The sequence below is a fragment of the Lithobates pipiens genome, unplaced genomic scaffold (genome assembly GCF_037356315.1).
Source record: "Lithobates pipiens isolate NorthernLeopardFrog02 unplaced genomic scaffold, aLitPip1_a1.2 Scaffold_22, whole genome shotgun sequence".
NCBI classification, from domain to species: domain Eukaryota; kingdom Metazoa; phylum Chordata; class Amphibia; order Anura; family Ranidae; genus Lithobates; species Lithobates pipiens.
In genome coordinates, this window is record NW_027507784.1 from 90,601,753 (window position 1) to 90,624,032 (window position 22,280).

Consider the following 22,280-nt stretch of genomic DNA (forward strand, 5'->3'; position numbering starts at 1 on the left):
ATAGATGTGCAAATAGCAAACATAAATATGTAATTTCCAGTGAAAACTAATAATAATCAATGGTAATCACAAATAAATTAATAATATAACTGTAAACAACACTGTATCAATGTGCTAAAAACAAAAAGAAAAGTGATTAATAGGCGGCCCTTGATAAAGTCATGTGACATATGATGCAATGCGTCGGGTGGAGCCAGTGACGTTACGTTCGGAGCCTTCTGAGAACTTAGCAAGCAGGGTGGCTTGTGTGGGAAACGCCTCCTATCGAGCTGATTGTTTGAAAGCGCTACTTGTCGGCCGGGTTATGTGAGTGTAATCGGTGTGGTTGTAGCTCACAGAATATGTAATCACTGCGCAATGAAAGTTTTTCTCACTTAGTGCCAAGATCTGGGATTGGATCGGATTTGGAACAATACGATCGTGAGCGATAGTGGTCCCAGACAGTTTTTTTTCTCTGAGAGAAACGATCGCAAGTAAAAACTGTCTGCAGACATTAGTGGGACTTTGTTTTCAACTAATTAGAGACTGCACATGAATATGGATGTAGTAATCAGCATATACACTATCTATTAATCACTTTTGTTTTTAGCACATTGATACAGTGTTGTTTACAGTTATATTATTCATTTATTTGTGATTCCTATTGATTATTATTAGTTTTCGCTGCACTTTGTATTGGACGTGAGGTTTGGCATTTGGTTAATGTGATGGGGACCTCTGTCTCCAACACTTATTGCATACTTGCACAATATCTGCACATATATTTTTGATATTTGCACAGCATTTTTGCACCTTGTTAATTGTTTAGACAATTTTTTGCACTTTATGCTATTGCTTATTTGCACATGATAATATTGCATATATTACACATTTTGCACAGTACTGTCATTCGGCGAAGCCGTCACTCCCGCGCATGCGCACGGGAGCCGAGACACGCGGCATCTTCATTATCGCATGCACCGTAGACAGCGGTGCCCGTCTTCGGGCAAATATCTCCTAAACCGTATAGGTTTGGGAGATATTTCTTGGACCTACAGGTAAGCCTTAATCTAGGCTTACCTGTAGGTCAAAGTGGTTTGTAAGGGTTTACAACCACTTTAAGTTCAACATATATTGCTATAGTAGCCTCAGACTTTATAATCTGTGTGCAGACTTTGAAACAGAAAGTTGACTAGAGCGCACCATTAGATACAACAATAATTTTATAGTGACAGAACACTGACATGGTTGCAGCCTAGTCATTTCGTTTTTTTCCTATTCATTTGTGTTTTTAGTCTCCACATATTTATTAATATCAGCACTAAGGTTTTTTCTTTATTTACAGCACGGGCTTACTTTACTGGGAGGGCGTCCATGGATGTCCTCCTGTGCTGGGGCCGGGCACTCTGTAATTCTTCTTTAGACTCGGCTGATCACAGATCGGGGTAAAGGGCCAATCAAAGCAGCTTTTTACCACGTCATCAGCTTTTAGCCAATGATAGCTGATCATGGAAGTAAACAGAAGCCGGTTATCTGCTTTTTTTCCCCCCTCACACTGAGCGTGAGGAGAAAAGAACAAAGCTGTTAACCGGCTTCTGTTACAGGTAAATAAGTCCCCACATTACCAACCAGTGTTGACAATCAGTGACCACCGTCAGTGTTGACAATCAGTGACCACCGTCAGTGTTGACAATCAGTGACCACCGTCAGTGTTGACAATCAGTGACCACCATCAGTGTTGACAATCAGTGACCACCATCAGTGTTGACAATCAGTGACCACCATCAGTGTTGACAATCAGTGACCACCATCAGTGTTGACAATCAGTGCCCATCAGTGTTGCCAATCAGTGCCCATCGTCAGTGTTGCCAATCAGTGCCGCCAATAAATGCCCAAAAGTGTTGCCAGTGCCCATCAATGCCTCAGTGTCACCTTTCAGTGCCACCCATCAGTGCAGCCTCATCAGTACCTCCTGATCAGTGCCCATCAGTGTCAAGGAGAGATTAAAAAAAAAGAGAGAAAAACAAACGCATACAAATCAATAGTAATAAAGATAGAAGCAGAATTAGTGAGAGCTATATAATGGAAGGGGGGGGGGGGTGATAATCACAGAGGGGGTCTGCTATCTTTATTACCATTGATTTGTATGCTTTTCCCTCTTTTTTTTCCCTCTCTCCTTTCCCTCAGAGATGTGTTTTTTTTTTGTTTTTTTGACATTCTACTTAAAAATTTGTGAATCAGTACTGCTTGAACCTTGAAGGGGACATACCCCGAAAGCTCGTCCTGAAAAATTGTATGTTAGTGCAAATAAAAAAAAAAGTATCATGGACAGTACTAAATTGTATCTGTCACAATTGCACTAATACGGCTACAATCACATCAAGCATAGAATGAAGAAGGGGAAAACAGCAGATATACAAGTGTGGGCAGCACAGTGGTGTATTGGTTAGCACTTTCGCCTGGAAGCAAAAAAGAGTGACTGGTTCAAATCCCAATCCCACTACCTGTCCAGAGTTTGCGTGTTCTCTCTCTGCCTGCGTGGGTTTTCTGCGAGTACTCCAGTTCCCTCCCACACTTCAAATACATGCTGGTAGGTTAATTGGATCCTGTCTAGATTGGCCCTAGTATGTGTATGTATGAATGCGAGTTCGGGACCTTAGACTGTAAGCTCCTTGAGGGCAGTGACTGAAGTGAATGTACAATGTATGAATGTATATGTACTCCATAGTGTAGTGCTGCGTAAATTGACAGCACTATATAAGTACCTGAAATAAAACTTATGTACGGGAGATTTGTTTCATCCCTGTTTACCATCTGAGGCTGTTCACTTCTGTGCATATGTGAGGGTTTACAACCACTTTAAAGAATAACCCCACCAGCACCACCTTTTACTATACCTGTGTTGCTGAGGCGTGTTCTGTGCTGATTCTGCTAGCGACATTTCCAGAGCCCTCTGTAAGGCTTCTTCCTCCGTCTGCCAAACAAAAAAAAAAACAAAAAAAGTGTATTCAATGCATAAAATATATTGCTTGCTGTTAAAATAAATACAGAATTAGAAAATACATGTATTATACTTACAATTATTGCCTTAGTTGAATAGAATCTTTACTCTTTTCTGGGGTCACAGGCATCTCTGGGACATCACCCTCCGATGCCTGCATCTCCCCACTGTGGCTCCCATCACTATGTCACTAGTGTGACCCTACAGGTCAGCAGGGACCTGTTAGTGAGTAATCTGCCAGGGTGGTGGGAGCCATAGCAGGCAGATGCCAGGCATCCGACACATCTGGAATGGTCAGATGCTGAATATACTAAATATACCTGTAGCAGTGGGTGAGAATGAAGATTCTATTTAACAGAGGCAACTGTGACAGGTATATAAATAATATTGTATTTTAAAATAGTATTTTTAATATGTGCAACCGAACAACATCGTCTCTTTAAAAGCAGATTCAAAACCTGTACTATGCTGCCTGAAAAAAAGAAAAAAAAAAGAAAACACACACAACAATAAAAGTTTAATATGTAAATAAAAAACACATTTCTAAATACTCTAAGCCCTTGTACACACGGTCGGAGATTCCGACAACCAAATCTGTCGGAGTAATTCCGACGGATTAATTCCGGAAGAGGTCCGGAAGTGATGTTGCATACACACGGTCGGAGTAAGTTGTCGGAAAATCCGATTGTACATAACGTGATGACGTTATTTCGTTACGACGGGACTACGTTCAGGCTAGTAGACAATAGCTTTGGTCTAGGAATTTGATCTGAGCATGCGTGGCACTTTGTCCGTCGGAGTAGGCTACACATGATCGGAGTATGTCCGATCGGAGCATATTGTCGGAAAATTTTACCGGCAAGTTGGAAAAGTTGGTCCGTCGGATATTCCGACGGAAACAGTCCGATGGAGACCACACACAGTCGAAATATCCGACAAAACGGTCCGATAGGACACATTCCGTCTGAATCTCCGACCGTGTGTACAAGGGCTTACTGCGTTTCTGTTTTTTTTCATTGTTTTTCCTCACTCCATCTTTTGAAAAATACTTTTGTGCTTCTCCCCTTCACTGACATGAGCCACAATCTCACCAATGCACAGACTGGAATATCAATTTAATAACAGTCAGCACCCTCTGCGATGCCTCTAGTCACATGAGGTTTCAGGAAGTAAAACCCCATACGCACTTTTACCAAAACCATGTAGTGCAAGGGCCTGCCTGATTGCATACAAACTGAGACTCTTATGCCCCGTACACACGATCGGATTTTCCGTCGTAAAAAAAAAAATTTGGGATGATTTTTCAGACGGAATTCCGCTCAAGCTTGGCTTGCATACACACGGTCACACAAAAGTTCTCTGAACTTTCAAACGTCAAGAACGCGGTGACGTACAACACTACGATGAGCCAAGCAAAACTAAATTCAATGCTTCCGAGCATGCGTAGGAATATTGCGCGTCGGATATTGTACAGACGATCGGAATTTCCGATCTGAACTTTTTCCGAACAAAAAAATAGAGAACCTGCTCTCAATCTTTTGCTGGCTGCAAAAGTCCGATGGAGCGTACATGCGGTCTGACCAAAAGCTCACATCCGACATTTGCTGGCAGAATTTCTGATCGTGTGTATGGGGCTTTAAGGTTTGACCGCATATTATACGGTTTTGGCAAATCTGAAGGAACAAAATCTACAGAACATTGGATAGTGTGTATCCAGCTTATGGGTTCAGGAGGCTTGAGAGACTGAGCATCTATGCTGAAGACATCTCTTCGGCAAGGCACTCAGGAGATCTCAATACAGACAGCATGCTGTGACTGTAGGATAAAGTACCCATGTACATAAGTAGTGCCACTGACCAAAAGCAATAAACAATATATGGACAAGTTGGAGAGGCTGGGTGGGGACATCGTTGTCTCCATCTTGTCCAATCAGAGAGTGGTTTGCATTCATTAGAAAAATGCAAAGCATTCTCTGAATGGCGTTTGGCTGAGTGGCTGACCTTCTACGTTGAGAATAAAGCAGGGCAGCCACCCAAGAGCAAATGGAGATCACTGGAGTAGCGGTGTATATTCAGTGATTTCCCACTTCCAGGGGCATCTGTCAGGTATGATATATATGGTACATAGTTACACTGATCCAAGCTGGACCAATGTCAATATGTATAAAACATCCATAACTAGAATTCATATTTCAAATAAACCCCGGCCTCTCTTGCTTCTAAAGAAACATGGCTGCTGACAAAACACCATATAGTAAAAGTTGGTTGTGTTTTATGGCTAGTCTGGTTCTGATAACCAATCACAAAACAGTCAGTAAGACACAACGTCGAAGAAGAAGAAGAGTGCTCAAAGGGTAATGACAACACAAATCTTCAGAAAATGAGCAGAGACACTTACTAATCCGTTCTGTAGCACAACTGAGGCAGGCGGCTGTACACTTGGGACACTCGTCCTAAAAGAGACAGGTACTATGTCATTGTACAGAAAGGACAGGTGAAATACTGCTTCTTGTTTAGAAAAAAAATGAATCTGCAATATTTAAAATGTCTTCATTATTTACAACTCAACTATAGTTTAAAAAATAAATAAATATAATATAATATAAAATATATATATATATATATATATATATATATATATATATATATATATATATATATATATATAGCAATAAATTGAGCTTGTGTTAAAATAGTACTTTTTTTTTTTAAATCAGAAATAGTGTTTATAAACAAAAGCAAATATATATATATATATTACATACAACCAAAGAAAATATTACTGGCAATAGGATTCAAGGTGAAAAAATAGTATATTTTGAATATCTGTTTTTTTTAGCTTCATTTTGACCAGCTGAAATGTTCCTGCCCATCCAGAGGTTGCTGCTAGATTGATGCCCCCTGTTTAGCAGCCCGACACGCCTCGCTAAATGCAAAGCTGTAGGGGCAACTTGGAATAGGGCATCAAACAGCACTGCAATTACAGAGGGCAACAGACTTTACCTGCAGCTTTCAGAAAGACAGTGAAGTTTTAGCTAGGGATAGGGTAGTTATGAAAAAGTACAAAAAAAAAAAAACAGTACCCGATTGAAAACAATAACAGGTCACAAAGAATACACTTTTATGCAAGCATTCAAGAAACCTAAAAAAACCGAGGCCATTTCATAATAAGGCTGATGACGCATAGAGATAATCACAAAAAAACACAAATAAGGAGTTCCAGCAGTGTATATCCTGCAATACTCACAGGTTTGTGTTCCTCAGCCCAATATACAAGGGTATATTCTTTGGACAGTTAAAAGTGGAACTAAAGTTCTGCTGTTGTTCACAGTGAGCAGGCATGCAATGTCTCTTCTGCAATAAAATATACTTAGCTGCCTGCTCGCAGCGTCCCCCAGCAAGTAAACTGAACTGCGCATGCACAGCTCAGCTTACAGTGGCCAGCCCGACCTGTGTCAGAGAGACATCTCGTGCATGTGCGGGAGAGACATCATCTCGTGCATGCGCGGGAGAGACATCATCTCGTGCATGCGCGGGAGAGACATCATCTCGTGCATGCGCGGGAGAGACATCATCTCGTGCATGCGCGGGAGAGACATCATCTCGTGCATGCGCGGGAGAGACATCATCTCGTGCATGTGTGGGAGAGACATCCTCCCGTGCATGCGTGGGAGTGACATCATCCCGTGCATGCGCGGGAGTGACATCATCCCGTGCATGCGCGGGAGTGACATCATCCCGTGCATGCGTGGGAGTGACATCATCCCGTGCATAGATCCCTTTAGTTCTGCTTTAATTGAGGAGTTCTATAGTCTAATGAAGAGATTACAGCAGGGCCGTCTTTAAGGCAGGGCAAAAGGGGCAGCTGCCCTGGGCCCTGTCATTATTGCCAACTATCCCAGTTTAAATTCCCTGGTCTCTTGAGGTTTTAGTCCAGTGCTGTGTTCTGATATCTCAGTGTGAAGTTCTGTTAATAATGCTGGCCAGCTCTGCCCTATTGTTGAGTACAGATGACTCACATGCAGACCCTGTGTTTACATGTAAATACCAGAATTGATATGTAAATAGTGGCGGAGCGGCAGCATTCATATGTAAATATGGGCAGTATTCATATGTATATCATGCCCCCCCCCCCCCGAGGTCATATCCACCATCACCTATATGGAATGCTGCCACTGGGGAGATAAAGGGGTATGCTGGAAATTGATCACACCCACCCCTCCCCTCAGCACTGCCACTGATGCAAGGAGTCCTAGGATCCCTAGGAGTTTTCTGTCTATTACTGGGTCCCCTCACCTCTTCAGTCCATGGTGTGCAGGCAGTGAGGAGATGATGTGCTGTAACCTCTAGCAACCAATCAGTAAGCAGTAATGATGTGCAGTAACCTCTAGCAAGCAATCAGTGAGCAGTATTGATGTACAGTAATCTCTAGCAACCAATCAACAAGCATAAATCATGTGTTGTAACCTCTAGAAACTAATCAGTGAGTGGTAACAATACACTGTAACCTCTGGCAACCAAACTCAATCGCTGCTTGATCTGATTCAGTAAACAGATTTTGAATCTAGCTGCTATTTATTGTATGCCACAAAGCAGCTGGAGCAAAGAGCGAAACTGCATGGAGGGGGGGGGGGGGGGGGGGCCCAAGAAAATGTTTGCCCAGGGGACAATCAGTATTAAAGACAGCCCTGGATTACAGTACCTGTTCCGCTGAGGCTGTGCTGTCGGCTTTGGTGCTATCAGTTTTGGTGCTGAACGGCTGGAGGAAGCGGAGGCTTTGGAAGAAGCGGAGGCTTTGGAGGAAGAAGCCTGAGCTCTAAGCAATGCTGCATGCCTGTAAAGATTAACAGCAAATTAAGAAAATAAAGATGTTTCTCTTACACATCTGTTTATTTCATGGGAAGAGTGATTATAAGACAAGCTATAGAGACTTTAGCAATTCATAATAGGCAGAAATAAAAATATAAGCGGAGATACATTAGAAGACCTGTGCTTGTAGAAGCTTAGAACAATGCTTAACCTGCAGTCCATCAGAGATACCATGAATACCCTCCTAACCAGACCATAGAAAGGACAAGTAAACTTTAAAGGGTAAGTTAACCATTTGGAACATGTAACATATTCCAGAAGCTGCAGGCTCTCCCCTTCTCCCTGTGACAGTGAGCGGGGGGGATCTTCTCCCCACGCTCACTATCACTATTTGAAAATAACAGTCCCATGCAGGGCTCCGTCCACACAGCTGCGTTGGTCAATTTCCTATTAATACATGAACTACAATTACCATCAACCATTGTGGCTGACGGCTTGTAGTTCTAAATAGACAGGGAGGTTGCTGATGAGTGTCCTTGTAGTTCATTCACAAGCCCTGCAGCTGGTAAACAGCCCATATGGAGGTACGGGCTGACAGCTGCAGGATACTGGCATTGAACCATGATCCACTGATCAATCACGGGTGCAATGCTTTAAAGCAGAGATCCTCAAACTACGGCCCTCCAGCTGTTGCGAAACTACACATCCCATGAGGCATTGTAACACTCTGACATTCACAGACATGACTGGGCATGATGGGAATTGTAGTTCCTGAACAACTGGAGGGCCGTAGTTTGAAGACCCATGCTTTAAAGGCTCCTTAAGGAAAAATGAATGCAAATTTTTTCCTCTAAAAATGTTTGCATTTTTCCCCCCAAAAGGTGAACTAATCCTTTAAAGCAGCAGCCCCCAAATTCCCAGGACTAAGGACCAGCCTCTCCAACTACAACCCCTCCACGGACCAGGGGGGGGTGGGAGTTAGGTGGACATGGGGGGTGGGGGGGAAATCATAGCTCACGTGCAGCTCCATATATATATAAAAAAACAAAAAGGAATATATGCATAATTAACATCACCATTGTAATGGATGTGATCATGAGTGTTATAAGTGAAATGCCTATTTCTGGTACTCTTATAGATATAAGTGCTTATCTTTCACTATTAGCTATCAACTTTAATCATACTCATTTAATCATAATTAAGATGTCTGCCAGCTTCCCCCTTCATGTGGAATGAAACTGCAAGGGTTAAAAAAAAAACAACGTCAAAAAGAAGATTGCGCCTGTCTTCGGCACCATGAGACTACACCCAAGAGGAAGGGGGCTGAAAACAAGACCCTGTTTTAGTTACGATAGTTTGCTTTTCCCTTTTTCAGACATGACCCAGCTAAAAAGCTTATCCTTCGTCACAATAATGAATATGTATAATTTGTGGTTTGTACACGCTGTGTTTCATCTAATTTTTGATTTGATAGTAAGATATCCGGCTTATTGTATATCAGCCGGAGTTCAGGAAATAAAAAGGAGAAGCATCTGAATACTGAACTGTGCCTGTGTCAGTGTTTGACTTCAAGTGTGCACACTTTTATATTGAGGATTAATTTGGCCAGGGGGACAGAAACAAAAGGTACCGAGCTGTTTTAGTTTGGATCCAAAACAGCATCAATTGTCAAATAATGAAAAAACAAGAAAGCAATTAATAAAAAAAGAATATAAATAAAAATAGGAAGTGTCCGTATGCACAAAGAACAAAAAAAAAAAAAAAAAAAAATCTTTCACTCTAATGTCCAAGCTAATGTTCAACCTCACCTCTGTGCACACAAAAGGCTCTTACCAGAATGATGTGACCATCCCATCATAAATGGTCAAATGTGCATGAAGGGTTTACAATCCAGATCGTTGTTACATCTGTCAGCAATTACCTTGGAAAAGTGCATTGCTTGTCACCTCCGAGAGAAGGGGGGGAGGGAAGTTGGGGTGTGTGCAGCCTGTCAGCCATTGCTCTATGACCCCAAACTGGCTCTCCTCCCTCCGCTTCTCCTTCATCTCCCCCATACTCTCTGTAGGTAAGGTGACCACAGAGAGGGAAGGGAATGGTGGTGCTTGGAGAAGAGGCATGTGCCCACTAGTGGTGGAAGGATGGTGGTGCATGTTCTTCTAGCTCGCTCTGACGCTGCACACCACCTATTGTGCTGCCCGGCCTCCAACAGGCCACGCACCGGTACTGGTCCGCATGATGTTTGGGGATCCCTGCTTTTAAGAACATTACCAAATGACAGTAGACGCTTACCCTGCTTGGGAGATAGAGGCGCTCTTGCATGTACAGTCATGGTCCAGTGGGTGTCGGTGTTTGAGGCAGAAGTTTCCATGGCAGTCTCCACATGTAACCTTCATCAGTTCTTTCTGTTTACAGCCTGGCTTTTGACACTTATTGGTGAATATCTGAATATTTAAAACGTTATTAGCTACAATGAGCACGGTGAAATTTATTACCGATATATTAAAAAATAAATAAATAAAAAAAAATAAAAAATAAAAAAGGGGAAGGATGGCGAAAATGATGACACCGTTGTGTTAAGTCCTCACCTTACGCTTCTGCTGGGCCGGATCAGACTTGCAGTCCCGATCAATGTGATCCCCGACAACGATATCCGGAGTCTGTCCTCGAGTCACTGGGATTGGGATGTTACAGAGCGGACAAACTGGGACCTGGACATCCTGACATACAAAGCACAGTCATTAGAGAAAAAGAACACCATGTTAGTGAACAGATCTACACACTACCAGGAGTGTCAGGATTACCTTCTTATAGGCTGAGCTGCACTTATGAAGGATGTATGTGATGTGGTCTTTGCAGAAGATCTGCTCACAAGCGTCACATTTTAGAGGTAGGAAATCTACAGAAAAATCCAGATTAAAAAAAATAAATAAAAATGCTATGGGGCTGTAGGCACACACACATACAAGGAGCTCTCCTGCTTCCTGTCTGGCAGTAATAAGACAATATGCATACTTTACTATTCCTGACCCATTGAAAGCAAGGCACAACCCAAGAAGCTGATATCTGCCCTAGGTATATGTCCACCCAAAACCTTAATTTCTAGTTTTGGACAGAGTGGGGATGGATCAGAACTCCTGTTACGGTTTTACAGAAATTTGGGAAGATTTAACTTCACTTCCTGTCCTGCTGACAACAGTTTCACCATCAAGGAAGTCTGAAACAGGGATACGGACAGAGTGTGAGAGCGAGTGTTCTAAATATCCCCTTCTAGAATTTATTTCTGTCCGTGTTGCTTTTGGAAATTTCCCCTCATTTCCTGTCTGGTAAACGCGGTCAGCAGGACAGGAAGTTTAGGCAAATCTCTCTAGGAAAATCCTGTTTAGCAGGATTTATTTATTTATTACATGCTCTTATATAGCTCTGTCAAGTTACGCAGCACTTTACACATATATATTGTACGTTCACATCGGTACTAGTGACAATATCAGTGTATTTTATGTGCAGCCCAAGACAATTCCTCTTCTTCCAATGTGGCCCAGGAATGTCAAAAGGTTGGACATCCCTGCTCTATTGCTTCCCCACTCTATCCAAAACAAAGGAAATGTTTTGGCTGGACATACAACTAAAACCAACCACCAGGCCTGAGACAAAATTACCCTTGCATTGGGCTCCTCTCCACACTGCAAGGGTTACCGACTGAATTTTTACCGGAGATGATGAATACGTAAAATTACTTACCATCATTTTTCACCCCCTCCCAGCAGCTGGTGCTCTCTTTGGGATGTGGGTTGGCAACCTGGCATACAATGCAGTACCACTGGTCAAGCAGAGAAGAGGCTTTGGTGAACTGAGCATATGAGGAGGGGGAAGCCTGCAGGAGCGAAGAGTAAGGTGTGTGTACACCTTATGCCGCGTACACACGACCGAACTTTCCGGCAGACTAGGTCCGACGGGATTAGTCCGTCGGACAATCCGATCGTGTGTGGGCTAATCCGTTCGTTTTTCGGGAACAAATAGAACATGTTTCACATCTATCCAACAGACTCAATTCCGACGGACTTAAATCGGGAAATCCGTTCGTCTGTATGCTGGTCCGACGGACCAGATACGACGCAAGGGCAGCTATTGGCTACTGAACTTCCTTTTTTAGTCCCGTTTACGTCATCACGTTCAAAACGAACGGACTTTCGAACTGACTTAATTCATTTTGAAAGTCCGTCGGAACTTCGCCGAAACTCCACCGGGAATACCGCCAGACCTATTTTGCCGGAAAGTCCGGTCGCGTGTACGCGGCATTATTCTATCCCCCTATACAAAATGAGCCCCTCCTAAACTCACTGATTCCAGAAGGGAGCCCACTATAAGGGCAACATTTTCTCCAGCAAAGCTTTAAGGCAACAAGATGGAGTATACAGTACAGAGTCGTTTTTCTCCAAATCGCTATATTTAAAACAATAAAAAAATAAAAATATAAAAGAGCAAGCCCTTAAATGAGAAAGTCACATCAAAAATGTTATTTAAGTAAACAAAGCAATCATAATTCATAATATATGCTCACAGTTAATTCACTATGCTTCCTATTCTAGCAGCACACCCTCTTCCATTAGTTGGACACCAAAAGCAGACTCTTGAATTAATGCAAAAAGGCATCCATCCACACAATTCTTACCTAGCTGTTTACATGTTGGTTCTGAACAATGCTTCCCAAGGTCCGGAAACTCCATGCCGATACCTTCCAAGAGCAAAAAAATAGAAATATTAAGTGTCAAAATATCCTTCTATATTGTACTGACAACACACTCAATATTCAATTAACAAAAACAATTTTATATGGGTAGGGGTAGCTTTCATTACCGCCGTAAATACATTGGGGAAAATAATGATTTGATCCCGTGAAGATTTCGTAATGTTGCCCACTTACAAAGAAATTAAGGGTCTATAATTTTTATCATAGGTGTATTTTAAATGATAGACACAGAATATCAACCACAAATCCAGAAAAAAAAAAACACGATACAAATGTTATAAACTGAGTTGCAGTTCAGTGAGTAAAAATAAGTATTTGATCCCCTACCAACCAACAATAATTCTGGCTCCCACAGACTGGTTACAATAAGTGCTCATGTGGTACACAGATTAGTCCTGTCAATTTAAGAAGGTGCTCCTAATGACAACTCGTTATTTTTGTTCAATTTGTGAATAGTAGTACGAGTCCTCTGGTGGCATACTATACAAACACAAGATGACACCTGGAGTATTGAACACACAACATAGTGCTAGTCATAGATAAGGCATCCATAGGAGTTTAGGGCCGCTCAGTAACCTTGAGCCTGTATGACTGGTCGTCGTATTGAAAAATATGAACAGGAAATGCCATTATAGGACAGAACATACCTCGTATAGAGGATAATGGAAACTGTAAATGATAGGAAGGGAAAATAAGTAAAAATAGAAAAGGGAAAAGAGAGGGTGAGAGGAGGGGGTGGGGGTAGATGTCCTGCCTCAGCCAGATACACAATGAATGGATTATAAATCAGCTTATGTTGATTGAGACATAATTTCCGCATAGGCGGATGAGAATTTGAAGGCAAACCAGCAGGGCCATTTTTTATTTTTTTGATAAATCTGATTCATTTTTAAGGGTATAGGTGAGATCTTCCATATAGTATGTATGGTCTACTTCCAGTAGCCACTGGCGTAGAGTTAGGATAGTTGGTTGTTTCCAAAGCCTGGGAATAAGCGCTTTTGCCGCATTCAGAAGGTGAGGTGTTACAGATTTTTTTATAGGTTCCTACTGATTTGCCTGTAGAATTAAGCAATATAACCCATGGCTCATTGGGGACTTCAGATCCTTGGATCACTTTGATCCAGTGTAGTGTGGTCAACCAATATGGGCGAATATGCGGACATGTCCACCACACATGTGCGTGGGTTGCCCGCTCTCCACATCCTCGCCAACATAGTGCTAAAATGGATGGAAAGACTTTATTTGGCATCACCGGGGTGTAGTGCCACATCCGCAGGTTTGGATGACATTGAAGAGGTGTGTGTCAATTGGAGAATCGTAGATCGTTGAGCATCCGTTAGTGGCTTTGATAGGTCTTGTTCCCAACTGGTTAAAAAGGGTGGCCAGTCCTTTGAGGATAGTGCCAATAAAGCTTTTTAGAAGTAGGAGATAGGTTTCTCAGGCGGTTGATCATCAACGAGGATGGTTTCTACCGGAGTTAGGTCTGCTAAGAGTGCGTAGTGGTTTTGGTAGCGATTTTATGAATTTGGAGAGCTGTTGATATCTCCACTGGTCCATCAATGACACTGTAGAGCAGGGATATGCAATTAGCGGACCTCCAGCTGTTGCTAAACTACAAGTCCCATCATGCCTCTGCCTCTGGCTGTCATGCTTGTGGCTCTAAGAGTCTTGCTATGCCTCATGGGAATTGTAGTTCTGCAACAGCTGGAGGTACGCTAATTGCATATCCCTGCTGTAGAGGATGGTAGGAGTGTAGAGCGAGGCAAGATGCCGGTGATGAATATTACTTGGTGGAGAAGAGCTGGAGCTTTACTGCCGACACCCGCCCCCAATGTGAAAGTAGCCAAATACAAACAATTGTTGGAAAGCGGACAGCATGATATTTATAGGGATCTGAAATTCAAAGTCCACCCAAAAATGAGGACAGTTGTGGAGGAATGGAGGACAGAGGGACTGAGATCCAATAAAGGGAGCTGCACATAATGCTGAGGTGTGTATAAGACGGGTATATGACACAAATGTAAAAAACACTGAGACTAAAAGAATTTCATAACAAACGTGTGCAGTGAAGAACACGGCAAACTTCTAGAATGTGAGTTGTAAACCTGAGACATGAAATATGAACAAAGAATATCCCTCTATAGTGTGTACTTGTCTCTATTAAGAGCACTATGTGTCATTTCTGTCTGTATGAATCACTCCTGACAAGTTTTCCTGACACCAAGAGGTAAAAAGGTGACAGGGGAGGGAGCTCCAGCACACAGCCTGTGATTGACAGCCTCAGCTCTGTTCCTCTGTGCTGTGTGGAGAAGGGCGTTTCCCTTCCCTCCAAACAGCTCCCAGCTCTCTCCTCACTGAGCTCTGCAGAGTGTAATGTCAGCTCTCTGACCCCTCATATGCCGCGTACACACATAGCAGACTATCCAGCGGACTTAGTCTGGCGGACTTTCCGAACGAGCTACTTGCCCACACACGGCACTTTTTTAGTGGACTAATACGGCGTACTAAGTGCGCCGGACTATCCGCCGTACTTTTGAAGGGAACGGACTCGCCCACACACGAGGAGGAAAGTCCGCTTATTTTGAGCGCGTCTCCAGGTAGCCGGGGCCAGCGAAGGAGGCGTCGCTGGCCCCGTCACCTGGTATGGACTTAAAGGGGAACCCCTACACTGAAAAATCAGCGTGGGGTCCCCCCCCCAGGTCCATATCAGACCCTTATCCGCGCACACTACCCGGCCGGCCAGGAAAGGGAGTGGGGACGAGCGAGAGCCCCCCCCTCCTGAGCCGTACCAGGCTGCGTGACCTCAACATGTGGGGGTGCCACCCCAAAGCACCTTGTCCCCATGTTGAGGAGGACAAGGGCCTCTTCCCAACAACCCTGGCCAATGGTTGTTGGGGTCTGCGGGCGGGGGGGGCTTATCGGAATCCAGAGCATTTTAGTGTAAATATGAGATCTGAGGTCTCTCTGACCCCCGATCACATATTTAAGAGGACCTGTCATGCTTTTTCTATTACAAGGGATTTTTACATTCCTTGTAATAAGAATAAAAGTGACACAAATTTTTTTTTAAAAGAACAGTGAAAAAAATAAAAATAAAAAAGTTAAAATAAGGAAAAAAAAAATATATATATATATATTTTTAAACTAGCCCTGTCCCGCCCGCATATGAAAGCGGTGTTCAAACCACACATAGGAGGTATTGCCGTGATCGGTAGAGCGAGAGCAATAATTCTACCCCTAGACCTCCTCTGTAACTCAAAACATGCAACCTGTAGAATTTTTTAAAATGTCGCCTATGGAGATTTTGAAGGGTAAAAGTTTGTCGCCATTCCATGAGCGGGCGCAATTTTGAAGCGTGACATGTTTGCGTATCAATTTACTCGGCGTAACATTATCTTTCACAATATAAAAATAAAATAAAAATTGGGCTAACTTTGTTGTCTTATTAACTAAATTATTTTTCCCAAAAAAAGTGCGCTTGTAAGTCTGCTGCGCAAATACGGTGTGACAGACAGTATTGCAACAACCACCATTTTATTCTCTATGGTGTTAGAATAAAAAAATATATATAATGTTTAGGGGGTTATAAATAAAGGGAAGTAGATAGGCAGGTAATAAAAAAACAGGCAGAGAAAGCTCCATTAGCATTGCTGGTTGTCATACCAACGGCCACCACAAGAGGGCGCCAGATTCCAGAAGGAATCATAGGACCGCAGAAGGCCTCAAAGCCGCGGCCTCAATTACCGGCGGAACGGCCCGACGCGATCACGCTGGGGGGGTCCACTGAGACAGGATACCCCCAGCTGTGCTGCCCCAGGCGCCAGGTCGCTATTTCTAGTCGCAAATGCGACCTGGCGCCCGGGTTTTGTCGAGCCCTGGAGCTACACAATTAATCGTTAAAAATATTGTGATCTCGATTCACCCCCCCCCCCATGATCTCTCCTGCAGAGGTTGCTGATTCTTTCAAATAAACAAGTGGAGAGACTTATCTGCTCACTCAGCTGTCAAAAGAAAGCATCTGGGCAGTCTGCCAAGTTTTTAACTTGCACCATTGTAACTAAGCTTCCTTCTTAGATCAAAGGGATAGAACTTTTATGTAAATAAATAATCAGGCAGTCTGCCAAGCTTTCAACCATGTGTAAATGCAGGAAGTTTAACCACTTAAAGTGTAAATCTTTTTCTGACACTTCTTTCTTAGGGTAAAAATCATTATTTGTTCCTAGAAAATTACTTGGAACCCCCAAACATTATATTTTAGCAGAGACCCTAGGGAATAAAATGGCAATTGGTGCAATATTTTATGTCACACTGTATTTGCCCAGAGGTCTTTCAAATGCAATTTGTGGGGAAAAAATACACTTCAATGAATAATAATAATAAAAAAAAAAAAAAAAAAAATGAAACAGTAAATTTAGCCCAATTTTTTTTTTTTTGTTTTAATGTGAAACATGATGTTTACGCCGCGAGAATCGTGATCTATCTTCTAAGCAAAAAAATTGTGATTCTCATTTTAGCCAGAAACGTGCAGCTCTACATTTTTGGTTGTAACTTGACAAACTGCGAAAATTTTTAAGGGGTATGAATACTTTTTCAAGGCACTATATAATGTCGCTTCTATAAGGGCGCACCCCCTAAATAATGTCCTTTCTATAGGACCAACCCCCTACATAATGCTCTCACTATATAATGTCCCTTCTATGAGGCTCACCCTCTATATAATGTCCCTTTTATTAGACCTAACCCTCTATATAATGCTCCCACTATATCACCCTAAGCATAATGTACCCTTCTATGAAGGACTTTATATAGCCTTCCCCTCTATATAATGCCCCCTCTAAAAAAAACCTAACCCTTTGTATCAGGGAGTGCGCAACCTTTTGAAGAGCGAGGGCCACTTAAGTGACTTGGAAACTGGGTCGCAGGCCACAATGATCTATGGGGTTATGGGGTTTTACCGCCCCCCAAAACCTCAAAATGCAAATTTACTGTCCTGAGGCCCCCTATAAGGCTGCTGTTTACCTGCACCTTCTATTATATCTTGCAGGTGTGGTGCATTTTCAGAAACCATTTATTATTAGGTGCTAATATGCCCATTACAAGAGTGCAATGTATGTGATGTTTAACCACTTTCTTACCGGGCACTTATACCCCCTTCCTACCCAGACCAATTTTCAGCTTTCAGCGCTTTCACACTTTATTTTTTTTTTTCCTTTACGTATAATTCTTTATTCAAAGATTTTTACAATGATAAACAATCATGTAAAAAAAAAAAAAAGACAAAGAAATAAACCTATTACAAAAAACCAACTTTGCTAAGCATATACATCTAATAAGCCAACATTCACCCATATTGAATTTATAAACTAAAAATAGGAGATTAATGCAAAATATACATGAATATGCCACTCAAGTGCAAATTCACTTCAAATCAAATAGTAACCTCCAAAACATGTCAATATGCATCAATTACTGCAATTGTTAACCTATATTGCATATACCTTAACTTAACTTCTTTAAGATGAGAAACCTTTCTCCTGACCCCATCAATGGGGGCCCGGAGACATAAATCTACTAAAAAAGGATGGGGAAAAAAAAAAAAAAAAAAAAAAAAAAAATAACTTTGAATGAATTGCGCGGTCATACAACACTGTACCCATATGAATTTTTTATCTTTTTTTTCACATAAAAGTAGAGCTTTCTTTTGGTGTTATTTAATCAGCACTAAGTTTTTAATTTTTTTGTAAACAAACCAAAAAAAAAAAAAAAGACTGAAAATTTGGAAAATAAAACCCAAAATATTTTGTTAAAAAAATTTGCAAACAGATCATTTTTCGACTTCACCGATAGGCTGCACTGATGATGCTGCACTGATTAGCAGTACTGATGGGCACTGATAGATGAGATGGTGAGTGGAGAGAATCCCTCCCCATGTACTCAACAGAGAGGCAGACATCGCTCCTGGCTCAGGGACCTCCAGACACCTCTGAGGGAAATCTGCTCTATATAATGTGCCCCTATATATGGCCTTACCCCATATATAAAGTGAGATATATATATATATATAGAGATAGATATATATATAGAGATAGATATATATATAGAGATAGATATATATATAGAGATAGATATATATATAGAGATAGATATATATATAGAGATAGATATATATATAGAGATAGATATATATATATATACACACACACACACACACACACACATACACACACACACACACAGTACAGACCAAAAGTTTGGACACACCTTCTCATTCAAAGAGTTTTCTTTATTTTCATGACTATGAAAATTGTAGATTCACACTGAAGGCATCAAAACTATGAATTAACACACGACCAATTATATACTGAACAAAAAAGTGTGAAACAACTGAAAATATGTCTTATATTCTAGATTCTTCAAAGTAGTCACCTTTTGCTTTGATTACTGCTCCGCACACTCTTGGCATTCTGTTGATGAGCTTCAAGAGTTAGTCGCCTGAAATGGTTTTCCAACAGTCTTGAAGGAGTTCCCAGAGATGCTCAGCACTCGTTGGCCCTTTTGCCAACACTCTGTGGTCCAGCTCACCCCAAACCATCTCGATTGGGTTCAGGTCCGGTGACTGTGGAGGCCAGGTCCTCTGGCGCAGCACCCCATCACTCTCCTTCTTGGTCAAATAGCCCTTACACAGCCTGGAGGTGTGTTTGGGGTCATTGTCCTATTTGAAAAATAAATGATGGTTCAACTAAACGCAAACCGGATGGAATAGCATGCCGCTGCAAGATGCTGTGGTAGCCATGCTGGTTCAGTATGCCTTCAATTTTGAATAAATCCCCAACAGTGTCACCAGCAAAGCACCCCCACACCATCACACCTCCTCCTCCTCCATGCTTCACGGTGGGATCCGGGCATGTAGAGTCCATCTGTTCACCTCTTCTGCGTCGCACAAAGACACGGTGGTTGGAACCAAAGATCTCAAACTTGTACTCATCAGACCAAAGCACAGATTTCCACTGGTCTAATGCCCATTCCTTGTGTTCTTTAGCCCAAACAAGTCTCTTCTGCTTGTTGCCTGTCCTCAGCAGTGGTTTCCTAGCAGCTATTTTACCATGAAGGCCTGATTCACACAGTCTCCTCTTAACAGTTGTTCTAGAGATGTGTCTGCTGCTAGAACTCTGTGTGGCATTGACCTGTTCTCTAATCTGAGCTGCTGTTAACCTGCGATTTCTGAGGCTGGTGACTCGGATGAACTTATCGTCCGCAGCAGAGGTGACTCTTGGTCTTCCTTTCCTGGGGCGGTCCTCATGTGAGCCAGTTTCTTTGTAGTGCTTGATGGTTTTTGCCACTGCACTTGGGGACACTTTCAAAGTTTTCCCAATTGTTCGGACTGACTGACCTTCATTTCTTAAAGTAATGATGGCCACTCGTTTTTCTTTACTTAGCTGCTTTTTTCTTGCCATAATACAAATTCTAACAGTCTATTCAGTAGGACTATCAGCTGTGTACTGTATCCACCTCCTGCACAACACAACTGATGGTCCCAACCCCATTTATAAGGCTTGAAATCCCACTTATTAAACCTGACAGGGCACACCTATGAAGTGAAAGCCATTTCAGGTGACTACCTCTTGAAGCTCATCAAAACAGAATGCCAAGAGTGTGCGGAGCAGTAATCAAAGCAAAGGGTGGCTACTTTGAAGAACTTAGAATATAAGACAAATTTTCAGTTGTTTCACACTTTTTTGTTCAGTATATAATTGGTCGTGTGTTAATTCATAGTTTTGATGCCTTCAGTGTGAATCTACAATTTTCATAGTCATGAAAATAAAGAAAACTCTTTGAATGAGAAGGTGTCCAAACTTTTGGTCTGTACTGTATATCCTCACCCCCTATATAACATCCCTTATATATGACATCACCCCCTATACAATGCCCCCTATATATGGCCTCACCCCCTAAATAACATGCCCTATATATGACCTCACCCCCTATATAAATGTCCCTTATATATGATCTCATTCCTTTATAACGTGCCCTATATTTGACCTCATCCCCTATATAACGTCCCCTAGATATGACTTCACCCCTTTATAACGTGCCCTATATATGACCTCACCCCCTATATACCCCGAAAATAAGACCTAGCGTGATTGTCGGTGATGGCTGAAATATAAGCCCTACCCCCCAAATAAGGCCTAGTTAAAGTCATTGTAGGTCTTATTTTCAGGGAAACAGGGTAGGGCTTATATTGCAGCCATCACCGACAAACACGCTAGGTCTTATTTTCAGGGAAACATCAATTATATATGGCCTCGCCCTCTATATATCATCCCTTATATATCACCTCACCCCCTATACAACGTGCACTATATATGGCCTCGCCCCCTATATATCATCCCTTATATATCGCCTCGCCCCCCTATATAACATCCCCTATATATGACCTCACCCATACCTCCCAACATTTTGAGATGGGAATGAGGGACACATACTAGCAAATACATGTAGGCATAGGACACGCCCCCTTAAAGGAGAATTACCCCCCCCCCCCCCCCAAAAAAAAAGGGTAATTAAATCCACAAGGACTTTTTTTTTTTTATCACTACTATTCCTTTATATTGGCTTTTCGAATTTACAAATGCAGCAATTTAGAAATCAGATGAAAGGTTTAGCGCTGGAAAACACTTTTTGAAAGATAAAAAGTGCATTTTATATACAATTATATGGATAAGACCAAAATGAGGAGGAATGAGGGACAGAGGGACATTGCTCCAAATCAGGGACAGTTGAGAGCTATGCAACACCCTCTATATACAGAACACACCATACATATATTGTATATAGAACTCCCTCCTGGCACCTCCCCCTTCCATACTGCATTTGCGATATCACCCCAATTCCCCCCTGGTGACCCCCCCACTCAACACACCCGGCTACACCCGCTTACACTCACCAGACCACAGGCAGCAGCCTCACACACCCGGAAACGGCGTCACTTCCGTCCTGTTGCCCCTGGAGACCGTTAGCAAGCTCTTGACTACCAGCCCGTCCATAGGCTGGAAGGAGCTGTCTTTCCAGAGTGGGCGGGACTTGTCGGCCATGTTGCTACACCGGACGCTGCAGGGTGTAGTGTTAAGCAATGTGTTGTGACAGCTGAGTCATGTGTTTGTGCACGTGACTTCCTCTGGGGATCGGTGTGTTCTGTTCGGAGGAGTTATTTTTAGTCCTCTCCTGTAGAGTCTGTATAATGGCAGCCTGTTTATGCCGTTAATTATCATAATTATTATTATTCTCTATTTATAGTATTATTTATTTTTTATTATAATGATTCTATGTACAACCCGAATCAATTGTTAGAAGATTTCTTTGATTTATATCTATTCATCATTTTCATTTATATTATTTATACACACGCTCTATATTTATATCATATGTATCTACAATATAAAAAATTATATTTTTCTAGCTTTATATCAGATATATTTATACCGATTTATTTTTATCTATATTTGCAAATATCTGAAAATCTCCTGTGCATTTTAAAAATGCAGTATACAGCAGGTATAGAAAAGAATGACCCCCTTTAACCACTTAAAGACCAGGCCTTTTTCTGACATTTGTTGCCTACAATTTAAAATGAGGATTTTTTGCTAGAAAATTACTTATAACCCCCCAAAAAAAAAAAATATATATATATATATATATATATATATACATATATATATATATATATATATATATATATATTTTA

General features: G+C 41.8%; 1 protein-coding gene across 2 annotated transcripts in view; it reads right to left on the minus strand.

The window, feature by feature from the left end:
• ZFAND2B (zinc finger AN1-type containing 2B) overlaps positions 1-21,595 on the minus strand; it is a 34,353-nt gene extending 12,758 nt beyond the window's left edge. The window contains exons 1-8 of one of the 2 annotated variants that reach the window (XM_077447872.1): positions 21,483-21,595; positions 12,458-12,520; positions 10,590-10,684; positions 10,374-10,505; positions 10,078-10,229; positions 7,682-7,813; positions 5,378-5,432; positions 2,877-2,953 (exon numbers count right to left, since the gene is read on the minus strand). In XM_077447872.1, coding sequence (XP_077303998.1) covers positions 2,877-2,953; positions 5,378-5,432; positions 7,682-7,813; positions 10,078-10,229; positions 10,374-10,505; positions 10,590-10,684; positions 12,458-12,512 — 698 coding nt within the window. In that variant the 5' untranslated portion in view covers positions 12,513-12,520; positions 21,483-21,595. The remainder of the gene's footprint in view (positions 1-2,876; positions 2,954-5,377; positions 5,433-7,681; positions 7,814-10,077; positions 10,230-10,373; positions 10,506-10,589; positions 10,685-12,457; positions 12,521-21,482) is intronic. The other variant, XM_077447871.1, reaches the window with a different exon arrangement.
• Positions 21,596-22,280: the final 685 nt, after the last annotated feature.